At 46.7% G+C, this 19479-nt stretch overlaps 2 protein-coding genes and 1 non-coding gene across 4 annotated transcripts; 1 reads left to right on the top strand and 2 right to left on the bottom strand.

The window, feature by feature from the left end:
- Positions 1-7723: 7723 nt before the first annotated feature.
- On the bottom strand, positions 7724-12251 carry LOC141777747 (uncharacterized). Its single transcript, XM_074652275.1, has 10 exons — positions 12128-12251; positions 11580-12028; positions 11135-11459; positions 10755-11000; positions 9992-10547; positions 9681-9893; positions 9251-9585; positions 8840-9102; positions 8507-8755; positions 7724-8409 (listed from the first exon to the last, which is right to left on the bottom strand). The coding sequence occupies exons 1-10, from the start codon at positions 12236-12238 to the stop codon at positions 7827-7829; spliced, it is 3330 nt and encodes a 1109-aa protein (XP_074508376.1). The 5' UTR covers positions 12239-12251; the 3' UTR covers positions 7724-7826.
- A 45-nt stretch (positions 12252-12296) lies between these two features.
- On the bottom strand, positions 12297-15833 carry LOC141776291 (uncharacterized). 2 transcript variants are annotated; one of them, XM_074649752.1, is made up of 7 exons: positions 15672-15833; positions 14942-14964; positions 14035-14385; positions 13766-13956; positions 13038-13676; positions 12906-12925; positions 12297-12561 (listed from the first exon to the last, which is right to left on the bottom strand). In XM_074649752.1, exons 1-5 carry the CDS (start codon positions 15778-15780, stop codon positions 13430-13432), a joined length of 921 nt encoding a protein of 306 aa, XP_074505853.1. In that variant the 5' UTR covers positions 15781-15833; the 3' UTR covers positions 12297-12561; positions 12906-12925; positions 13038-13429. The 2 variants fall into 2 exon arrangements, with proteins under 2 accessions (XP_074505853.1, XP_074505854.1); XM_074649753.1 differs by lacking the exon at positions 12906-12925.
- Positions 15834-19339: 3506 nt separating this feature from the next.
- Positions 19340-19413, top strand: trnat-ugu (transfer RNA threonine (anticodon UGU)). The gene has a single exon. It is a non-coding gene; the product is annotated as a tRNA-Thr (tRNA).
- The last annotated feature ends 66 nt before the right edge of the window (positions 19414-19479 follow it).

The raw sequence follows: 19479 nt of genomic DNA, 5'->3' as shown, positions 1-19479 counted from the left end.
TACACAATATGACTTTAGGAATGATGGCTACATGCCCAATTTCTTTTGTGAGCTGGAATGTTAAGGGGATGAACCATCATGTGAAACGCAAGAGAGTCCTGACACATTTGCATCAGTTAAAGGTGGATATTGCCTTCCTTCAGGAAACTCATCTGAATATATCTGACCACTCACGTTTGCATACTAGATGGGTTGGTGAAGTTTATCATTCAAAATCTCAGTGTAAGTCAAGAGGAGCAGCAGTCCTTATTAGTAAGTATGTGCCTTTTATTTCTTCTCAGATTTGTGCAGACCCAATGGGCCGATATGTGATTGTTACAGGCAAATTATATAACATCCCAGTTATCTTAGCTAGTGTCTATGCCCCTAATTGGGACGACGCTGCTTTCTTCACTAATTTCTTCTCCCGATTACCTGATTTAAACGAACATCATTTGTTGATAGGTGGAGACATGAACTGCGTGATATCCCCTAGTCTAGACCGTAGCGCTGCCAAAACTACACCAACTTCTAAAGCTGCCCTTTCAATTCAGCTGTTTCTTGATACTTATGGGATGGTTGATGTTTGGCGTGCTCTCAATCCTACTGTTCGCAAGTATTCCTTCTTTTCAGCTGTTCATAAAACATTTTCACGCATTGATCATATCATAATGGATAAGAATCTTCTCCCTTTGGTGCAGGAATGTGACTACCATACGATTGTAATCTCTGATCATGCTCCCCTTAAACTGAAGCTTAATCTACCAACCTCAAAAAACGCTTACAGACCATGGCGACTCAACCCACTTTTACTTTCAGATAAAACATTTTCAGATTTTATCTCATCACAGATTGATTTTTTTCTAGAAATTAATCAAACACCAATGATGTCATCATCAACAGTATGGGAAGCACTTAAGGCATATTTGAGGGGCCAAATTATTTCTTATAACGCACATCTACGGAAAACCAGAAATTTCCGTGCTAATGAATTGATGACTCAGATTGGTAATCTTGACTCACAATTGGCAACATCCCCATCAGCCGATGGCATTAAAGAACGTTTACTCCTCCAAAAAGAATTTGATTTATTAACCACACAAAAAGCTGAGAACCTCCTGATTAGATCTCATCATACATACTACGAGCATGGTGAAAAAACAGGGAGGATCCTTGCACACCAACTTCGCCAAAAAGCAGCAAGGCAGGCAATCCCTGAGATCCGGGATGAGTCTGGAATGGTCTGTATAGATCACTCTGACATTAACTCACGCTTTTTAAGGTTTTATCATAACTTGTATACATCTGAATCGTTGAAAGATGATTACTTGATTAAATCATTTCTTCAAAGTGTTGAGATCCCTCATATAGACCCTGTGACAGCTGCCGAGCTAGAGTCTCCGTTTTCAATTGGAGAAATTGAGATGGCCATCAGGAGTATGCAATGTGGAAAATCCCCCGGCCCAGACGGGTATCCATCGGAATTCTTTAAGAAATTTTCAAATCAATTGGCTCCAATTTTAAACTCTGTATATAACGACACCCTGTCAGCTGGCTCACTGCCTGAAACATTACGACAAGCTACCATATCACTTATTCTGAAAAAAGGCAAAAATCAACAGGAATGTGGTTCCTACCGTCCTATTTCCTTGATCAATGTGGACAGCAAAATCCTGGCAAAAATGATTGCTCGCCGTCTTGAAACAGTCCTCCCAACCATAATCTCTCCTGACCAGACGGGCTTTGTAAAAAATCGACTGTCCTCTTTCAACATCAGGCGCTTATACGATATAATTTATGGTCCCTCTCCACCCGACGAACCGGAAGTGGTGATATCTCTAGATGCCGAAAAGGCTTTTGATCGGGTGGAGTGGGACTATTTATTTTGTACTCTTGAGAGATTCGGATTTCACCTCCTATTCAACTAACACGAGGGACGAGACAGGGGTGTCCTCTGTCCCCCCTTCTTTTTGTGATTACGATTGAGCCGTTGGCTATAGCTTTGCGTAATAATAAGGATATTAAAGGTATTACAAGGGCAGGGTTGGAACATAACGTCTCGCTATACGCAGACGATATGCTACTCTACCTGTCTGACCCACCCTCCTCTCTTCCTGCAGCTCTTAATCTCTTAATTGAATTTGGCAAAGTTTCTGGCTATAAAGTAAATACACAAAAAAGTGAATTGATGCCCATAAATTTGGCAGCAAGAGACTCCCTGTTTATTCGTACTGTGCCGTTTAAAGTGTGCATGGACAAAATTAAATATCTTGGTGTGTGGGTCACATCCAATTTTAAAGACCTCTTCTCAGCAAATTTCCCTCCTTTTCTGTCCTCTCTCAAGGAGGATATTAATCGTTGGGATCTGCTACCCTTATCTCTGGCAGGTAGAATTAACGCTATAAAGATGAACTTATTGCCTAAACTTCTTTGTATGTTTCAGTCTATACCAGTCTTCTTAACTAAAACATTTTTCATTTCCCTGGACAGAAAGCTTTCTTCTTTCATTTGGAGTAAGAAGAATCCACGTATACGCAAAGCTATACTACAGAGACCTCGGCAGCAGGGAGGGCTTAGTCTGCCAAACTTTCAGTTCTACTATTGGGCAGCAAATATCAAATTTATTTCCTATTGGATGGAAGGAACTGAAGTAACAGCTGTGCCTGAATGGCTAATACTAGAGAGAGACTCTTGTAAGAACACCTCATTACTTGCCTTATTATGCTCTAGCCTGCCATACTCAGAGCCTATTACTAAATATACTTGTAACCCAGTTGTTATTCATTCTTTAAAAATTTGGAAACAATTCAGACAATCCTTCGAGATCTGTAAATTTTCAATACTGGCTCCCATTGTAAATAACCATGCATTCCTGCCGCCTTTGACGGATGCCTTATTCAGTGGTTGGCAGAGAAATGGGATTTGTTCATTTAAAGACATGTTCATAAATGGCTCATTTGCCTCTTTTGAGCAGATTGTTCAGAAATTCAATATTCCCAGGTTACACTTTTTCAGATACCTACAAACTCGCAGCTTCATGTCTTCAAATATCATTCAATTCCCTACACAGCCGCTAAACACGCTCCTAGACTAGACATCACATCATCCAGAAAGGGAAAGATAGGTGACATATATTCCTTATTAATGAGAGAAAATATGACAAGTCCCCTAAAAAAAACTCCCTTAAAAATCAGTGGGAGGGGGACCTTGGTGTTGTTATTTCAGATACTATCTGGTCAAAAATGATGAGGGGAATATACTCATCTTCCATATGTATGAGACATACTGTCATGCAGTTTAAAAATTTTCATCGACTGCACTGGACCAAAGTTAAACTATCCCAATTCAAATCCGATATAGACACCATGTGTGACCGCTGCAAGCAGAACCAGGCCACTCTAATTCACATGTTTTGGGATTGTCCTAAACTATCTAATTTTTGGCAATTAATTTTCAATATGCTTTCCAAAACTACCGACAGATTCTTAGAACCATCAGCTTGTCTTGCTTTGTTTGGGGTGGTACCACAAAATTTTACGTTAAACAACAATAAACTAAACCTATCTTTTGCTACGCTGGTGGCCAGACGACAAATTTTGATTAGATGGAAGGATTGCAACCCTCCAACATTTGCACAATGGCTCAGAGACATGTTATATTTTATTAAGTTGGAGAAAATTAGGTATACTATTAAAGGGTCAGCCGAGAAGTTTTCATTGATCTGGCAACCTTTTCTTAGTCACGTTGACTCTTTAGACTCAGATAACTTTGTGGCTGATTAAAGTTTGATGTATGTGTGTGTATGTATGTGTATATGTATGTACGTATATGTATGTACATATATGTATGTGTATGTATATGTATGTGTATGTATATGTATATGGATATTTGACCAGGAACATTTCAAAGGAAAAGTGCCCTAAATGACAGGGTGTAACACCCTAGACCTCTATCAATTTATCATGATTTATGTTTATTTATTATTATTATTATTATTTATTTATTTTTATTTATTTATCTATGTATTTATATTCATTCTTGTACACTTTATATACATATATATATATATATATATTTTTTTTTTTTTTCTGAGTGCCCTCCGGGTATTGTCATGGGTGGGGGGGTTATATACCAGTCCAAACATGTTTGTGCAATGGATTGTAAGAGTTGTATTAGCAAAATGTATAAATAAACTCTGTTTAAAAAAAACAAAACTAAATGTTGGCATGTGCCAGCGCCCTTAGGGCCTTGCGGTATGTATAGTATAGTATATGTATAGTATATGTATAGTAGTATCCTGGTTATGATCAAGATTTTTGAATATGTGGTTTATTTCTTGAAGCTCTGCTCGGTTGTAGAAACCCAGATAAGCCCTTATCCCACTTTTAAGAAGCTGGAATGCTCTGATAGATACTCTGGCATGGAAACAGCTTTTTCACCTTATTTGCACAGCAGATGACCTTGTTTGTCTCCTCAGACTGAAACCTGAAGACTGTACTACAACACAGCAATTTAAATGTGAGGTTATAATAACATCATTCTGTCAGCCTGAAACAAGAACACAGTCTGAGACAACGATCCACAGTTCAGCACAGAAGGCCTGTTTTTATTGAACACCTCAAATCATTCAAAGGTTACATTCAATATAATAATAATAATACTGTGTGTGTGTATATATATATACATATATATATATATATATAAATGGTACAGAGATAGAGCCAGATGCTGCTGGTCCAGACAGTGATGACTGATTACAACATGCTGTTTGATTATTGACACCATGAGAGTGAAACATCATCTCCCTTCTATCAGCTGAGGATGAACACGTGAAGTATCTAAAGTCTTTGTCCTCAGCTGCAGTGAACAAGGAGCATTATTTAGATGTAAAGCTTCATCTACACACATCTACACAGCTGTGTGTGTTTCCTCCTCTACATCTGTTCACTCTGGAAACAACAACAGTAGAAAACAATACAACTACAGATGGTTTGTTCTATAGTCGGCTGAAACACCACCTGAGAGGTCAAATAAAGTAGCTGTCTGTCTCTCTGTCTGTCTGTCTGTACTGTATGTCTCTGTCTGTGTTTCTATAGAGAAGGACATTAATAATAAAGAGACATCAGAGAGACTGAAACACACAACAACAGGAGGAGGTAACTCTGTTTGGATCCTGCCTCCTCTTCTCAGCCAGCCAGTCCTCCACAGAGCATCCTGAAGTGATGTCCTCTGTCCCGGCTGTGTCCACAGACCAGACAGATGTAACGCTCCGTCTTCAGTCCAGCAGGGACTGGATCAGCTCGGGGACGCACTGATAACCTGGCTGGACATCAGGACCCTGCACCTCCTCCTGAAAAGAAACACAAGAAAGGAAGAGAAGAAGTTGTGAAACATGTAACCTTAAGCGCTGTGAAACATGTAACCTTAACCCTACCACATCACAATAAAGGATTCTAATATCTACACTGTCATCATTATTGTCACTAGTAGCCCCTGTCACACAGCAGAATCAGAGAACAGAGGATTTAAGAAATGCTCCTCTTCCTCCTAGTTCTGCTGATATCTGTGTCCTCAGCAGGTGAAGTCCTGAACCAGAGGACACATACAGCTACATTACAGTGGTTTCCTCCTCTCACATCTGTATGTCATCAATACCAAACTAAAGCATCACAACATGTTCATCATCACATGTTCTGACATCTTTATATACATGAAATATAGAATACAGTAGGTGCATGAACAGATGTGGGTTAGCTGTCTGTCAACAGCTGTATTAACAGCTGTATTAATACAGCTGTATTAACAGACAGCTAACTGTATTAACAGCTGTATTAATACACAGCTAACTGTATTAACTGAATACAGCTGTCTGTTAACATCTGTATTAACAGCTCTACTGGACTGTAGACCTCCAGACACATGAATGAAAGTAGCCTCGTGTTTCTTGGCTCTACATGATAATCACGAGAGATCAGTTTAATGGAAGCAGATGGATCAGATAATAAGATAATATCAGGTGATATTAAACAGGTGAGTTAGAGCTACAGCAGAGTGTTAGTGATGTTAGCAGCCAGCAGCTGAATAAAACAGGTTAAACAGCATGAACGTTAGCTGGTTAACACGAAGCAGTGATTCATAGTGTAACGTTATAAGTTCATAGAGTAACATTAAAGTTTGACGTTATTACAACTATAAACTATAATCTCTATAGCATCACGGTGGTTGTTGACATCACACAGGTATCAGTCAACGGGCCGTAAAAAGCCGTAAAAACACCTCAGCTAGCTCCGCGCGGTAACGTCAGACATGAATGTGTGTTTTTATAGAGTTATACGCTCATAATTAATGAATAATAACATATTTAACTCACGTAGTAGCGCCGCTGTCAGGCTGACGGCGAGAATCCAACATGGAGGATGTTCGCTTTGGCTTTGACCCGCCCTACGAGGCTCCCGATTGGCTCTGACCAATTGTGTCATCGAGCTGATTGGACGGCAAAAAGCTTGGATTGTCTGATTGGCTCTCGCCAATTGTGTCACCGATCCGATTGGCTCTCGCCAACTGTGCCAGGGCTCGTTCCAAATGTGTCAAATTCACAGAGAAGAATGAGTTCAGCGAGACTGTGGGACGAGGGAGGGAAGGGGTGTTCTGCTCCCGTGCATCTGCCGCGGAGCAGGAGGTCGGCGGTTCGAAGCAAGAATGGAGAAGAGCTTCAAGGTAAGGGCAAGGATGGAGAAGAACTTCAGGGTAAGGACAAGCAGGGTAAGGATGGAGAAGAACTTCAGGGCAAGGACAAGGATGGAGAAGAACTTCAGGGTAAGGACAAGCAGGGTAAGGATGGAGAAGAACTTCAGGGCAAGGGCGAGGATGGAGAAGGACAAGCAAGGTAAGGGAAAGGATGGAGAAGAACTTCAGGGTAAGGGCTAGGATAAGGTTAAGAAGAGCTACAAGATAAGATGTTAAGGTAAAGTTAAGAAGAGCTTAGGATAAGGTTAAGAAGAGCTTAGGATAAGGATGTTAAATTGACTTACTTACTTACAAAGGTAAGTAAGTAAATGAGGTAAATAAAATATGTAGTAGAAATGAAGTAGTAAATAGTAAGTAGTGGTATAATAGTACATAGTAAGATGGTTCAAAGCTGTATGATGATGTCAGAAGTTATGTAATGAATTATAAATGATAAGAAATAATAAAGCTTCCAAACAGATTGCAGACTTTTTCATTTTATTTACAAAACAAAAACAAAACAGCGAAAACAGAATTAAAGACTAACTGGTGAACATAAAGTACAGTCAAAACATACATCATACATGAAATCAAGGAGAAGGAGGGTAAATAACGCTCCAAAGTTGGGCTAACTTTTAAGGGGAAAGAATTAACTGTCATGTCCATGTTCAAAGGGGTCCCTTGACCTCTGACCTCCAGATGTGTGAATGTAAATGGGTTCTACGGGTACACACAAGTCTCCCCTTTACAGACATACCCACTTTATGATAATCACATGCAGTTTGAGGCAAAAAACATAAGCTGAGACTCTGGTGGATCCAATGAGCCCAACTGGATTCATGTGTGATGATGTTAGTCCCCATAGGAGACATTTTATTGACCTCCCTCCCTTTGGTGACCTCTAGGATATTCACAGCCTCATGAAACTTTACAGCCACAAACTAGAGACCTAGAGCATTCAGAGGATGGATGGATCAGACTAGAGACCTAGAGCATTCAGAGGATGGATGGATCAAACTAGAGACCTAGAGCAAAAGTCAAAAGTTTTTTAATTCCAAATCACAGCATGGCTTTTTCTCTGGTGTTCCTCTTCCTGTTGACCCACAGTGCTGAGCTGCATCTCAAATGTCCCTCAGTCCCCGCCCCGGTCTCCCCCCCCGTGTCCTCATTTCCTCCCTCCATTCCTCCACAGTTTTTCCGCCGGTCAATGCGCAGTACGCGACTCCTCCAATGCGAGTGTGGCCGGTGTCGAGCGTCCTGGGCTGGCCACACTTGCTGCAGGTGTACTTCACAGTCGGCCGGCGGATTTTGCTCCCGGGTGGCGGCGGCCCTGGAGCGGCTTCGGCCGCCTTCCTCTTCCTGTACATAGTGGACCGGGACAGTTTTTCTGGTCCAGGAAGAGGAGGCTGGCCAGCAGATGAGGGTCCTGGCTGCTCCTCATCTGGATGAGGGGGAGGAGGGGGACCCTGATGTGAGGGTCCTGGCTGCTCCTCTTCTGGATGAGGGGGAGGAGGGGGACCCTGATGCGAGGGTCCTGGCTGGTCCTCGGGGACATTGAAGCTAAAGGGCTGTCCTTGTCCCACCTGTACAGAGGACAGCCCTTTAGCTGGAGGGAGAGGCTGGACGGCGATAGCTACTGCAGGGACGACGCCAGTTCCCTGCAGTAGCTTGTCCCTCCCCGCGTCTTTCTGGCGCCGAGAGAACCTGGAAGACAAACACAGGCTGTTTTTAGGCTCCTCATCTGACATCAATGACAGTAGAGATTACAACACATCAACACAGCTTCATGTTTAACTCTTACCACTGGGACAGGGTCCTCTGACTCAGCTCAAAGAGCTGGATTTCAGTCTGAGCCATCATCCTCGGGCTTGCCAGCACTGCCTCTCTGATGGCCACGTAGTCCGCGAGGACGAGGGACCAGCGAGTCCTCGTGACCCCCCCGAACCGCGTGGCCGCCGGGTGGAGCTGGCAGAGCTGGCTGCAAATGGCCTCCACCAGGCGGCTGATGCTGGGCCAAGTTGCAGGGCCCGAGTACGGTCCAAGAAGACAGCTGAAAAAGTAGTGGAGAGCACAGTGTGGGTTAGTATACAGCAGATATTTAGAGGAAACAGTCATTATTTGAAAACAGTCCTACCGTTCCACACTCTCCTTGCCAGGAAAGGCGGGGCTCTTCCCCTTCGCTGCCTTGAACCGCCCCTTAGGTTGCCTCTCCCGGTATCTGGGAGGGTAGACGACCCGCTGTTTGTCCTGCTCTGGCAGGCGATTCCAGAGCAGGATGAGTCGGTCTACCCTTCTGTCAGAAAGCCCCAGAAGGCTCCGTGCTTCCACCAGGGCCCGGGCCAGCTTCAGGACACGCTCATACCCCGGCTGGCCGTCAGGACCCGTGACATTCTCCTGCTGAGAAGAAACGAGAAAGAAAGAGGAGGATGTGAGCGGTCGCTGGTTTGAGTAAACAGAGGCAGTAAGCACAGAGCGCTGTCAAACGTCTTTGATAATAACATCTTCACTGTTATCATCATCAGTAGTTTGTAGTCAGTGACCTCACCTCGGTGTCTGAGGAGGGCTGCTGGGAAGCAGGAGCCTGAACCTCTGGGGCCTCGGGAGGGGCATTTTGGTCAGGGGCGGCTGGACCGGATGGCTCAGACCTGGGTGCGTCAGCTGGATCACCTGACCGGGCTGCTGCCGCTGTGCCGGTGGAGGGGGTATCGGGCTCGAAGACGGTGGGGTCCTCGACGTCCTCCCCGATACCCTCATCCTCCTCCTCCTCCTCCTCCAGCGACTCGATGGCAGCAGCCTCGTCCGGAGTGTCAGGGTCCAAGCTGACATCCTCAAGCACTCTGCCTGTCTGCTGGTACAGGTACTCCACCCCGATGAGCTCCCCTGTTACACAGCAGAATCAGAGAACGGAGGCTTTAGTAAATGCTCCTTTTCCTCACAGTTGAGATGTTGAGATTAAGTGTTTTCCCATCACATACCTGTGTACTCAGCAGGCTTGGTGAAGTCCTTAACCATCTGAAAGCCAAGCACCCTTTGGCTCTTCTGGTTAAGGACGTGCTTGAGGTGGCCACTGTAGGAGTGCAGAGGACCCTCCTGTCCCTCAGCTGCTGCTGCTGCTGCGCGGTCCTCGTTCCACCTCGCCAGTCCATCAACCAGGAACGCCTGGAAGTGCTTTGCACTCGCGCGGGTCCCTGAGGAAACAGGTTTTGAATAAAAAATGAATTAATGTTTTAAAGAAATGTGAATACAGGATATATTTTATCACAAGCTGTGAGACATATGCAAGTACCTGGGATGAACCGGTTGAGGTGGAAGGACTCCAAAGACGTGGAGCCCCTCGCGCAGCGATAGACCGGCAGGCTGACTCCGCCCTTTGTCAGCCTGCCGGTCTGGGTGTAGAGCTGTACACCCGGTGGGTCCTGAATGCAGCTGAGGTGGGCCCTCTGCGTACTCCAGATGTCCTGGATGCGGAGAGCGTTCAGCAACGGGACGTCCAGGGTGTTGCGCCCTGCCGGTCCGCCGAAGGTGTCGAGGAGGTCCTGGATGAGGAGTGTCGACTCCTCTGGCCCACGCGTCCGGCGACGGCAGTGGAGCCTCCACTCCTTCTTTGTGATCCTCTTGATCACCTCGGCGTCAGTCGGCGCAACCGTCCCGTGCCTCCCCTCCAGCTGGGACCGCTTAGCTTCGATGAGACGGCGGGCGTCTCTGGGGTTCACCTCGAAGATGCACTGAGACAGCTGCCTCATGAAGGGGGGGTAGAGCTCGTGGGTTTCTGTGGTGACACCTGATGCGAAGCGTCGCATCAGGTGCCAGATGTCCAGTCTCACCACGAGCTGTCCCCACTCCTGAGATAGAAGAAACATGATGTGGTTTAATTCTCATAACCCGTAATGACTGTTATATCCTTGAATCTACAGTTTTTATGATGTTGTAATCATGTAGATTAAAATCCTGGCTTTTGCCCATGATAAATATTGTAACGTGAGATTATTCATGATATTATAATTCTACTGTTATTATCAGTACAAGTATCAACAGTCTCGGATTCACACCGGAAACAAGGCAGCCGTCTTCGACACGCCGTCTCTACTGCAGCAGTCACGGTCCACGTAGATCAGCTGGGGGGGGGGTACCCCGGCGAGTTGGTACCGCCTCATCAAACCGGCCGCCATCCTGGACAGGCCCTCGGAGCTCTCGGAGCAGGTGAGGACGCTCATGAGGACCTGCCCGTACTCGTTGCCGACGTTAGTAGCCCAGGCGGCCGTGTCAGAGGCGGTACCTGCGAGCTTCTTCGTCACCTTGAGGGAGAGAGATTTCAAATGTTAATATGAGTGTATAATCACACACACACACACACACACACACACACACACACAGCTGCGGTGTAAAAGCGGCTGTAAGAAAATATTAAATTGTGACAAACTTGACTCGCCTTCTTGGTGGAATCCATCTTCAAGATGGATCCGAAGGTGGACGTGATCCTGGCCTTGTACTCATCCAGCCGCGTCAGGACGTCGTAGCTGTAGACCGTCAGCAGCCAGATGGGTGAGGGCAGAGGGGGCATCTGGGGCGGTGGTGGAAACCGCCCCCTCACCGAGCACAAGGCCAGGAACTGCTCGCACACGCCGAGGTACTGGATCGCTCTCCGCATCCAGGCGTTCGAATGGTTCTCCCGCAGGGTGTTGAACAGCCGATTAGCACCGTTGCCCAGAGTGCGGGACCTCAGCTGTGCAACCACCCTCAGGTCACAGGACAGCCTGCGAAAAAACAACACTAACATTATATACAGCCACATGAAAACATCAAACAGGATGTTCAACACAGACTATACAGTAGATAGTATATAGTTCGATTTTTGTATTTATTTAATTTCTTACCTGTACGTAAGTATGGCTGGAAACTGGCAGCTGTAGGTGGGGGACAGCTGCCTTATGATGCCCTGTGACCACCCCACGACCTTCTTCTTACATCGACGGCACTCCAGGTACTCCGTGGCCATGAGATACCAGCCGTCGATGTCCAGGACCCTCCGGATGGTCCTGTACAGCCCAGCCTTTGTCATGGTCCCGGTGCACAAAGGCTGGGGGCATGTCAGCTGCAGATGCCAGATACGGTGCGGCATCCAGAGAAACAGCCGACATGCAAAGAAGGGGTCGGGGGACGCGGGAGGCTGGTTGTAGACCGGCCGGGTTTGGGGCGGGTGGTGCCAGAGGTTCAGCTCGGTGATGAGCCGAGACCTCCCCCTGCTGTCCCTGGAAAACAGCACCCGACCGATCCACTGCTGCTGCTCTACAGTGAGAGCTGCCCGCCAGGACTCAGGCAGCAGCTGGAGAGACAACCAGAGGACATACAGGACATTTTAATATCTGAGGACATCACTTCATGGGGGAGAGCAGCAGTGATTATGTGTGACAGTCACCCTTACCTCAGCACTGTCAGCAGGTGGTGGGGGAGGGAGGAAGGCTGGTCTGGGCATCTCCTCCTGTTCCTCTGGGGCGGGGGCTTTAGTTGCCGCAGGCGGCGGCGGCGGCGGCATGGCAGCTGCGGGCGGCGGCATGGCAGCTGCGGGCGGTGGCATGGCAGCTGCGGGCGGCGGCGGCGGCGGTGGTGGCAGCAGGGCAGCTGCGGGTGGTGGCAGCGGCGGCGAGCGAGCTGGTGACTCTGCCGGCTGGACCATGACGAGGGCTGCTGGAGGCTGCAGGGGGTGGTCTTGGTCCTGTGTGGCCTCCAGCAGCTCCTCGTCTGTGGGCTCATCCAGCAGAGCAGAGACACCAGCTCCCTTCTCAGCTGCTCCTGAGGTGGAGGTGGAGGTGGAAGGAGGTGGATGCTGCAGGAGCGAGAGAGCCTTTACATCTGAGGCTTAAAGAGAAATAAAATATTTCAGTAACATGAAAGAATGAGATGGTCGTGTTAATATTGAGGGACACATTGAGCCAAGCTGCATATAGAAACTACAGGAGCTTAGGAGGCGGCTGTGAACAGAGACAGTGAGGATGAGACAACATGATAACGACAGATTCACCAGGTAGAGTGAGTGATGCAGGGAGCAGCTAGAGGAGTTATGCAGGCAACGAGGGATGAAGACGATGTTATTCTACCAACGAGGGAAAGGGTGATGAAGCGATGTTATTCTACAGATGCACGCATTAGTGATGTTTAGTTTAGTGATTGGAGACGCGCACCAGGCCGACACCAGAACTTACCTGTTGTTTCCTCTCCTTCTCTGATTACAGAAACATTTATAAAGCAAAGTAAAAAAGAAGGGTCAGGAATGAATTCAAACCTTTCTGTTATTAACAATTTGTCACATGATTATTTCTAAACTTTTTACTTACACTTCTCCATGTCAACTACCGCCTTGACCAGCTCTTCATCTGTAACCTCCTCAGAGGACACTGAGGAGGTCCGAGCTGGTCTGAAGGGGCTGTAGTGGGAGGCTGTAATCACACAATTGGAGATAACAGAAATATACAGTGAACACAGGAAATTAAGTTTTACTCAGTATTTCATTTAAGCTGGACTTGCCTGGAAATGCAGGCTTAGGGGCCACCATCTTCTTAACGTGTGCCTGCATTTCCACCACAGACAGAGAACGCCGCCCAGAGACGAAGGCCGCAAGCGCTGAACCAAGAGGCCTGTAATAAGAATAAATGACACACAGCAACATCTGTAATGAGACAACATGGCAAATACTAACACTCCTTCAGAGAGGTCACACCCAGGTACATCAATCAGCTTTACAGTAAAACACGTACTGTGCTCTCTGGCTTGCAGCCGAGACAGAGACGCCGCTGCTGCTGCTGCTGCTGCTGCTGGCGGCGGCGGCGGCTGTGGTGGTGGATGCAGCAGCTGTGGTGGTGGATGCAGAAGAAGCAGTGCTTGCTCTCTGTCTGTCTCTGCTCCGGACATACCGGACGGCGTTCTCCATCTGCGTGCCTGGAGCTGGCGCCTTCCTCCGGAGGTAGTTGACAAATCTGTACAAATCAGACAACAGTCACATGATTGTAACCATCGATGATCAGTACAGCAACTTGATTAGAATCCAAATGTTTTAACAATTTACCGGATCTTTTTGCGGTCCTCAGACTCGTACAGGCTCTGCAGGGTCTCAAATTTGAAGTCCCCGAAGCCAACAAGGGCCTGTCCCTCCTGACCGGGCTGGAGGGACTTCACCTGCGCCTCCTCAAACGCACGGTGGAACCTGACTGCCTCCACAAAGTCAGGGTACGCTGAGGAGTAGCGGATGAGGGCGTCCTGTAAGTTCACACAGAGAGGTTAAAACTGCCATCACTCTTTTAATTGTACTATATAAATCAGACTGAAAGACTCCACCTTGTTGGCCATTAACGGGGACTGAGACCCCGACTTCTCTCGCTCCTTCTGGTGGGAGGCGACCAGATTGACGGCATAGCCCACGTCATTCTCCAGGAGCCAGTGGAAGGTCTTGCCCAGGTACCGACCAAACTGGAACTTCCACCGGCTCAGGACGAGGGTGGCGTTGGCGGTGTCGCCACCCTCAGAGGCGACGTGGGCCCAGGCCTCAGCATCCACCTCCTCCGGTTTCTTTGCCCTGAATGGGGCTTGGCCCCCGGCTGCCTGCCGAGGGCCAAAGGCTTGGGCCTCTGCCGAGGACTTCAGCAGAAGGGTCCCGTTGGGGGCCCTCCTAAAAGTTGGATGTTCCATCTGAACAGAGAAAATGGACATCAGCAGTATTCAGCACATATATATATATATATATATATATATATATATATATATAAAACAACAGTACTACTCCATAAAGTGGGGAAAGAGGGAGAAGAGGATCTGCTACACAGAGGATTCATCCCGCTGAGTCTTGTCCATTAGTGTGGGTTTTATTATTTATTCTTGTCAACAGTCCGTGTGAGCAGAGGCAGGGATTGGCTGTATTGTCCTCCACGACGCCGTGGTTAAGCAGTAGAAACAGAGCTGATCACATGTAATATATAACATCTGGTTTAATAGTGGGAATAAGTATTGTTATATTACTTTAACCTCTTTTTTGTTAGACCTAGGTATTCAATTATTGGTTAATGTTTTGTTATTTTTTTGGCTGAATAAAAAGCCCAAATTATTTCACAACTCCTGTTTCCTCGTTGCTTCACTGCTTGGTCCCTTACAAATATATTATATTATTATATATTATATATATATATATATATATATATATACTATACTGCAGTAAATACTTGATGAAGAAAGGACATGTAGTACTTACAGTTATAGTTTTGAAAGTAGTATCTATAATATAACAGACAGGAAAAACACAGTTAGATTACAGTATTTTTATCCACTCACATACATTACAGTATATCATGAATACCAAACTAACTAAGAGCAGGGCTAACCCAATTACACACTCATTGTACCACCACACCAAATTCCATTCGCAAATTTAACACTTTAACGTTTCTTTTATCTAGGTATCATGTACTTTTCCCAAATATGTGTTGGTGTCTTTTAGAAAAACCCTCATGAACCACTTTTCACATCGGCATAAATTACATCCACCTCACAGCTTTATTTAAACAGAGAACGGGTCACTTTTAAGGCTGGCTGCAGATAAACACCTCAACATTTAATCAGCTGTTATTTAACAGGAGTCTGGCGGTGTGAGAGCAGCCAGCTACTGAGATAAAGAGAGCCGATTAAAACGGGTTAAACAGCATGAACGTTAGCTGGTTAACACGAAGCAGTGATTCATAGTGTAATGTTATAAGTTCATAGAATGACATTAAAGTTTGACGTTATTACAGCGTTATTAAAACTATAAACTATAATCTCTATAGCATCACGGTGGTTGTTGACATCACTCAGGTATCAGTCAACGGGCCGTAAAAAGCCGTAAAAACCCCTCAGCTATCTCCGCGCGGTAACGTCAGACATGAATGTGTGTTTTTATAGAGTTATACGCTCATAATTAATGAATAATAACATATTTAACTCACGTAGTAGCGCCGCTGTCAGGCTGACGGCGAGAATCCAACATGGAGGATGTTCGCTTTGGCTTTGACCCGCCCTACGAGGCTCCCGATTGGCTCTGACCAATTGTGTCATCGAGCTGATTGGACGGCAAAAAGCTTGGATCGTCTGACTGGCTCTCGCCAACTGTGTCAGGGCTTGTTCCAACTGTGTCATATTGAGCGGAGGGAGGGAAGAGGAGTTCTGCTCCTGTGTATCTGCCGCGGAGCAGAAGGTCAGTGGTTCGACACAAAGGTAAGTAAGTAAAATAAAAAATATACATCATAAATGAAAACAAGGAGGAGAAGGAGGGTAAATAACGCTCCAAAGTTGGGCTAACTTTTAGCAGGGAAAGAATTAACTGTCATGTCCATTTTCAAAGGGGTCCCTTGACCTCTGACCTCCAGATCAGTGAATGTAAATGGGTTCTATGGGTACCCACGAGTCTCCACTTTACAGACATGCCCACTTTATGATAATCACATGCAGTTTGGGGCAAAAAACATAAGCTGAGACTCTGGTGGATCCAATGAGCCCAACTGGATTCATGTGTGATGATGTTAGTCCCCATAGGAGACATTTTATTGACCTCCCTGTATAAAATGACCTGTGGTGAACTCTAGGATAATCACAGCCTCATGAAACTTTACAGCCACAAACTAAAGACCTAGAGCATTCAGAGGATGGATGGATGGATGGATGGATGGATGGATGGATGGATCAGACTAAAGACCTAGAGCATTCAGAGGATGGATGGATCAAACTAGAGACCTAGAGCATTCAGAGGATGGATGGATGGATGGATGGATGGATGGATGGATCAGACTAAAGACCTAGAGCATTCAGAGGATGGATGGATGGATGGATGGATGGATCAGACTATAGACCCAGAGCATTCAGAGGATGGATGGATCAAACTAGAGACCTAGAGCAAAAGTCAAAAGTTTTTGATCCCAAATCACAGCATGGCCTTTTCTCTGGTGTTCCTCTTCCTGTTGACCCACAGTGCTGAGCTGCATCTCAAATGTCCCTCAGTCCCCGCCCTGGTCTCCCCCCCCCCCCCCCCCCCCCCGTGTCCTCATTTCCTCCCTCCATTCCTCCACAGTTTTTCTGCCAACCAATGCGCAGTACGCGACTCCTCCAATGCGAGTGTGGCCGGTGTTGATCATCCTGGGCTTGCCACACTTGCTGCAGGTGTACTGCAACATCGGCCGGCGGGTTTTGCTCCTGGGCGGCGGCCCCAGCCCTGCGGCAGCTTCGGCCGCCTTCCTCTTCCTGTACATCGTGGACCGGGACAGTTTTTTTTTGGTGCAGAAAGAGGAGGCTGGCCAGCAGGGGGAGGAGTGATAAGGTCACCCGGGTGCGGTGCTGGAGGAGGACGAGGATGGGGGTGGCCACCAGATGAGGGTCCTGGCTGCTCCTCATCTGGTGGAGGGGGAGTAGGGAGTGGAGGGGGAGGAGGGGGACCTTGATGTGAGGGTCCTGGCTGGTCCTCGGGGACATTGAAGCTAAAGGGCTGTCCTTACCCGACCTGTACAGAGGACAGCCCTTTAGCTGGAGGACGACGCCAGTTCCCTGCAGCAGCTTATCCCTCCCCGCCCCTTTCTGGCGCCGAGAGAACCTGGAAGACAAACACAGGCTGTTTTTAGGCTCCTCATCTAACATCAATGACAGTAGAGATTACAACACATCAACACAGCTTCATGTTTAACTCTTACCACTGGGACAGGGTCCTCTGACTCAGCTCAAAGAGCTGGATTTCGGTCTGAGCCATCATCCTCAGCTTGCCAGCACTGCCTCTCTGATGGCCACGTAGTCTGCGAGGACGAGGGACCAGCGAGTCCCTGTGACCCCCCCCCCCCGAACCGCGTGGCCGCGGGGTTGAGCTGGCTGCAAATGGCCTCCACCAGGCGGCTGGTGCTGGGCCAAGTTGCAGGGCCCGAGCACGGTCCAAGAAGACAGCTGAAAAAGTAGTGGAGAGCACAGTGTGGGTTAGTATACAGCAGATATTTAGAGGAAACAGTCATTATTTGAAAACAGTCCTACCGTTCCACACTCTCCTTGCCAGGAAAGGCGGGGCTCTTCCCCTTCGCTGCCTTGAACCGCTCTATAGGCTGCCTCTCCCGGTATCTGGGAGGGTAGACGACCTGCTGTTTGTCCTGCTCTGGCAGGCGATTCCAGAGCAGGATGAGTCGGTCTACCCTTCTGTCAGAAAGGACCTCATGAGGACCTGCCCGTACTCGTTACCAACGTTAGTAACCCAGGTGGCCGTACCTGTGAGCTTCTTCATCACCTTGAGGGAGAGAGATTTCAACTGTTAATATGAGTGTATAAACACACACAGATGCCTTGCACACACATTCCAGATATCTAGCATGCTAAATATCTGGACCTGTTGGGGACTCCTGCCAGAAGCTACAGCCAATGAGAGCGCAAGACACAGTTTGAGGGGAAACCTGGGGTCACAGTAGGAACTTATTGTGTGTTGAGACGACATCAATATCAGATGACTTTGAATGTCTTGTGGTGTGAACACAGCTATCCACCTACTAACTTTCCCAACAGAGTCACCCTTCTACTGTGACCATAATCCCTATTGGAGATGCCGGGGATTGAACCCCGGGCCTCATACATGCAAAGCTTGCCCTCTACCACTGAGCTACATCCCCTGTACTTTTTGGGAGTTTTTGACAGTCTTTTGTGTTGTGTGTGTTTTTGTGTTTAACTTCTTCATATTTGTCTAATATAGCTTAGTCCTCCTTTGTAAAATGTGCCGCTCTGCCTGTGTGTTTGCAAGTCAGTAGACTTGTCCATGTCTGTGATTGGTCATATGCTGCAAATACCGCCCCGTTCATGTGAAAACGCTCATACCCAGACTGAGAAAGCCTGGGTTGATTTACCGAGTTGATAACCACCGTTGTAGGACCGCTTAGCGGGATCTCGTTTGTTAGGGTTAGTGAAGCCAGATAACGAGAAGTTACCCTGGGTATGTTGAATTTGCTTCGTAGTACAGACCATTGGTCAAAAGTTGAATGTTGTGATGAAGAAACAGACAGCTCCTGTGTTGAACTCTTTGCAACTATTTTTTACATTTTGGATATGTATGCAACTTTGATCTGAGAGAAGAAGACAACAAAAAACAGAGGCGCTGTGGCTTAGTGGTTAAAGTGCCTGTCTTGTAAACAGTAGATCTTGGGAAAAGAGATTCAGGACATGATGTGACATTGTCCTGGAAAAACATTGTCTCATTTGGAAAGAATGGAAGAAAGAATGGAATGAACACCAACAAGAGGAGGTGGTGTAGTACTATAGTCTGGTGACGTGTCCAGGGTGTACCCCGCCTTCACATAATGTCAGCTGGGATCTGCTCCAGCCCCCCCCGCGACCCTGAATAGGATGAGCGGGTACAGATAATGGATGGATGGATGTTTATCTCTGCCAGCTCTGTACCAATGTTTTAGTCTAGGCAGGAAAACTACATAGTTAAGTTTAGAGGAAGACTGTTGTTCTGGTTAAATGTTGACTGTTGGAGTGAAGAAACAGACAGAATGGAAGAAGCTATCAGTGAGTTTCTAAGTGTTTTGAATCCAGTACTGTTTACATCCATGTTTACTAGCTTGTTGTCTTCTTGCAACGGGTAGCTGCAGCTGTAGGAGGCGCTGTGGCTTAGTTGGTTAAAGTGCCTGTCTTGTAAACAGGAGATCCTGGGTTCAAATCCCAGCAGTGCCTTTTGTTTGCAGAGATTGTCTCTCTCTTTGGACTAAATGCATTTCATATGAACTACCCAGTACAAGT

The sequence above is a fragment of the Sebastes fasciatus genome, chromosome 11, assembly GCF_043250625.1.
Source record: "Sebastes fasciatus isolate fSebFas1 chromosome 11, fSebFas1.pri, whole genome shotgun sequence".
NCBI classification, from domain to species: domain Eukaryota; kingdom Metazoa; phylum Chordata; class Actinopteri; order Perciformes; family Sebastidae; genus Sebastes; species Sebastes fasciatus.
Note: the sequence above shows the minus strand (reverse complement) of the source record. Positions and strands in the feature narration are given on the sequence as shown.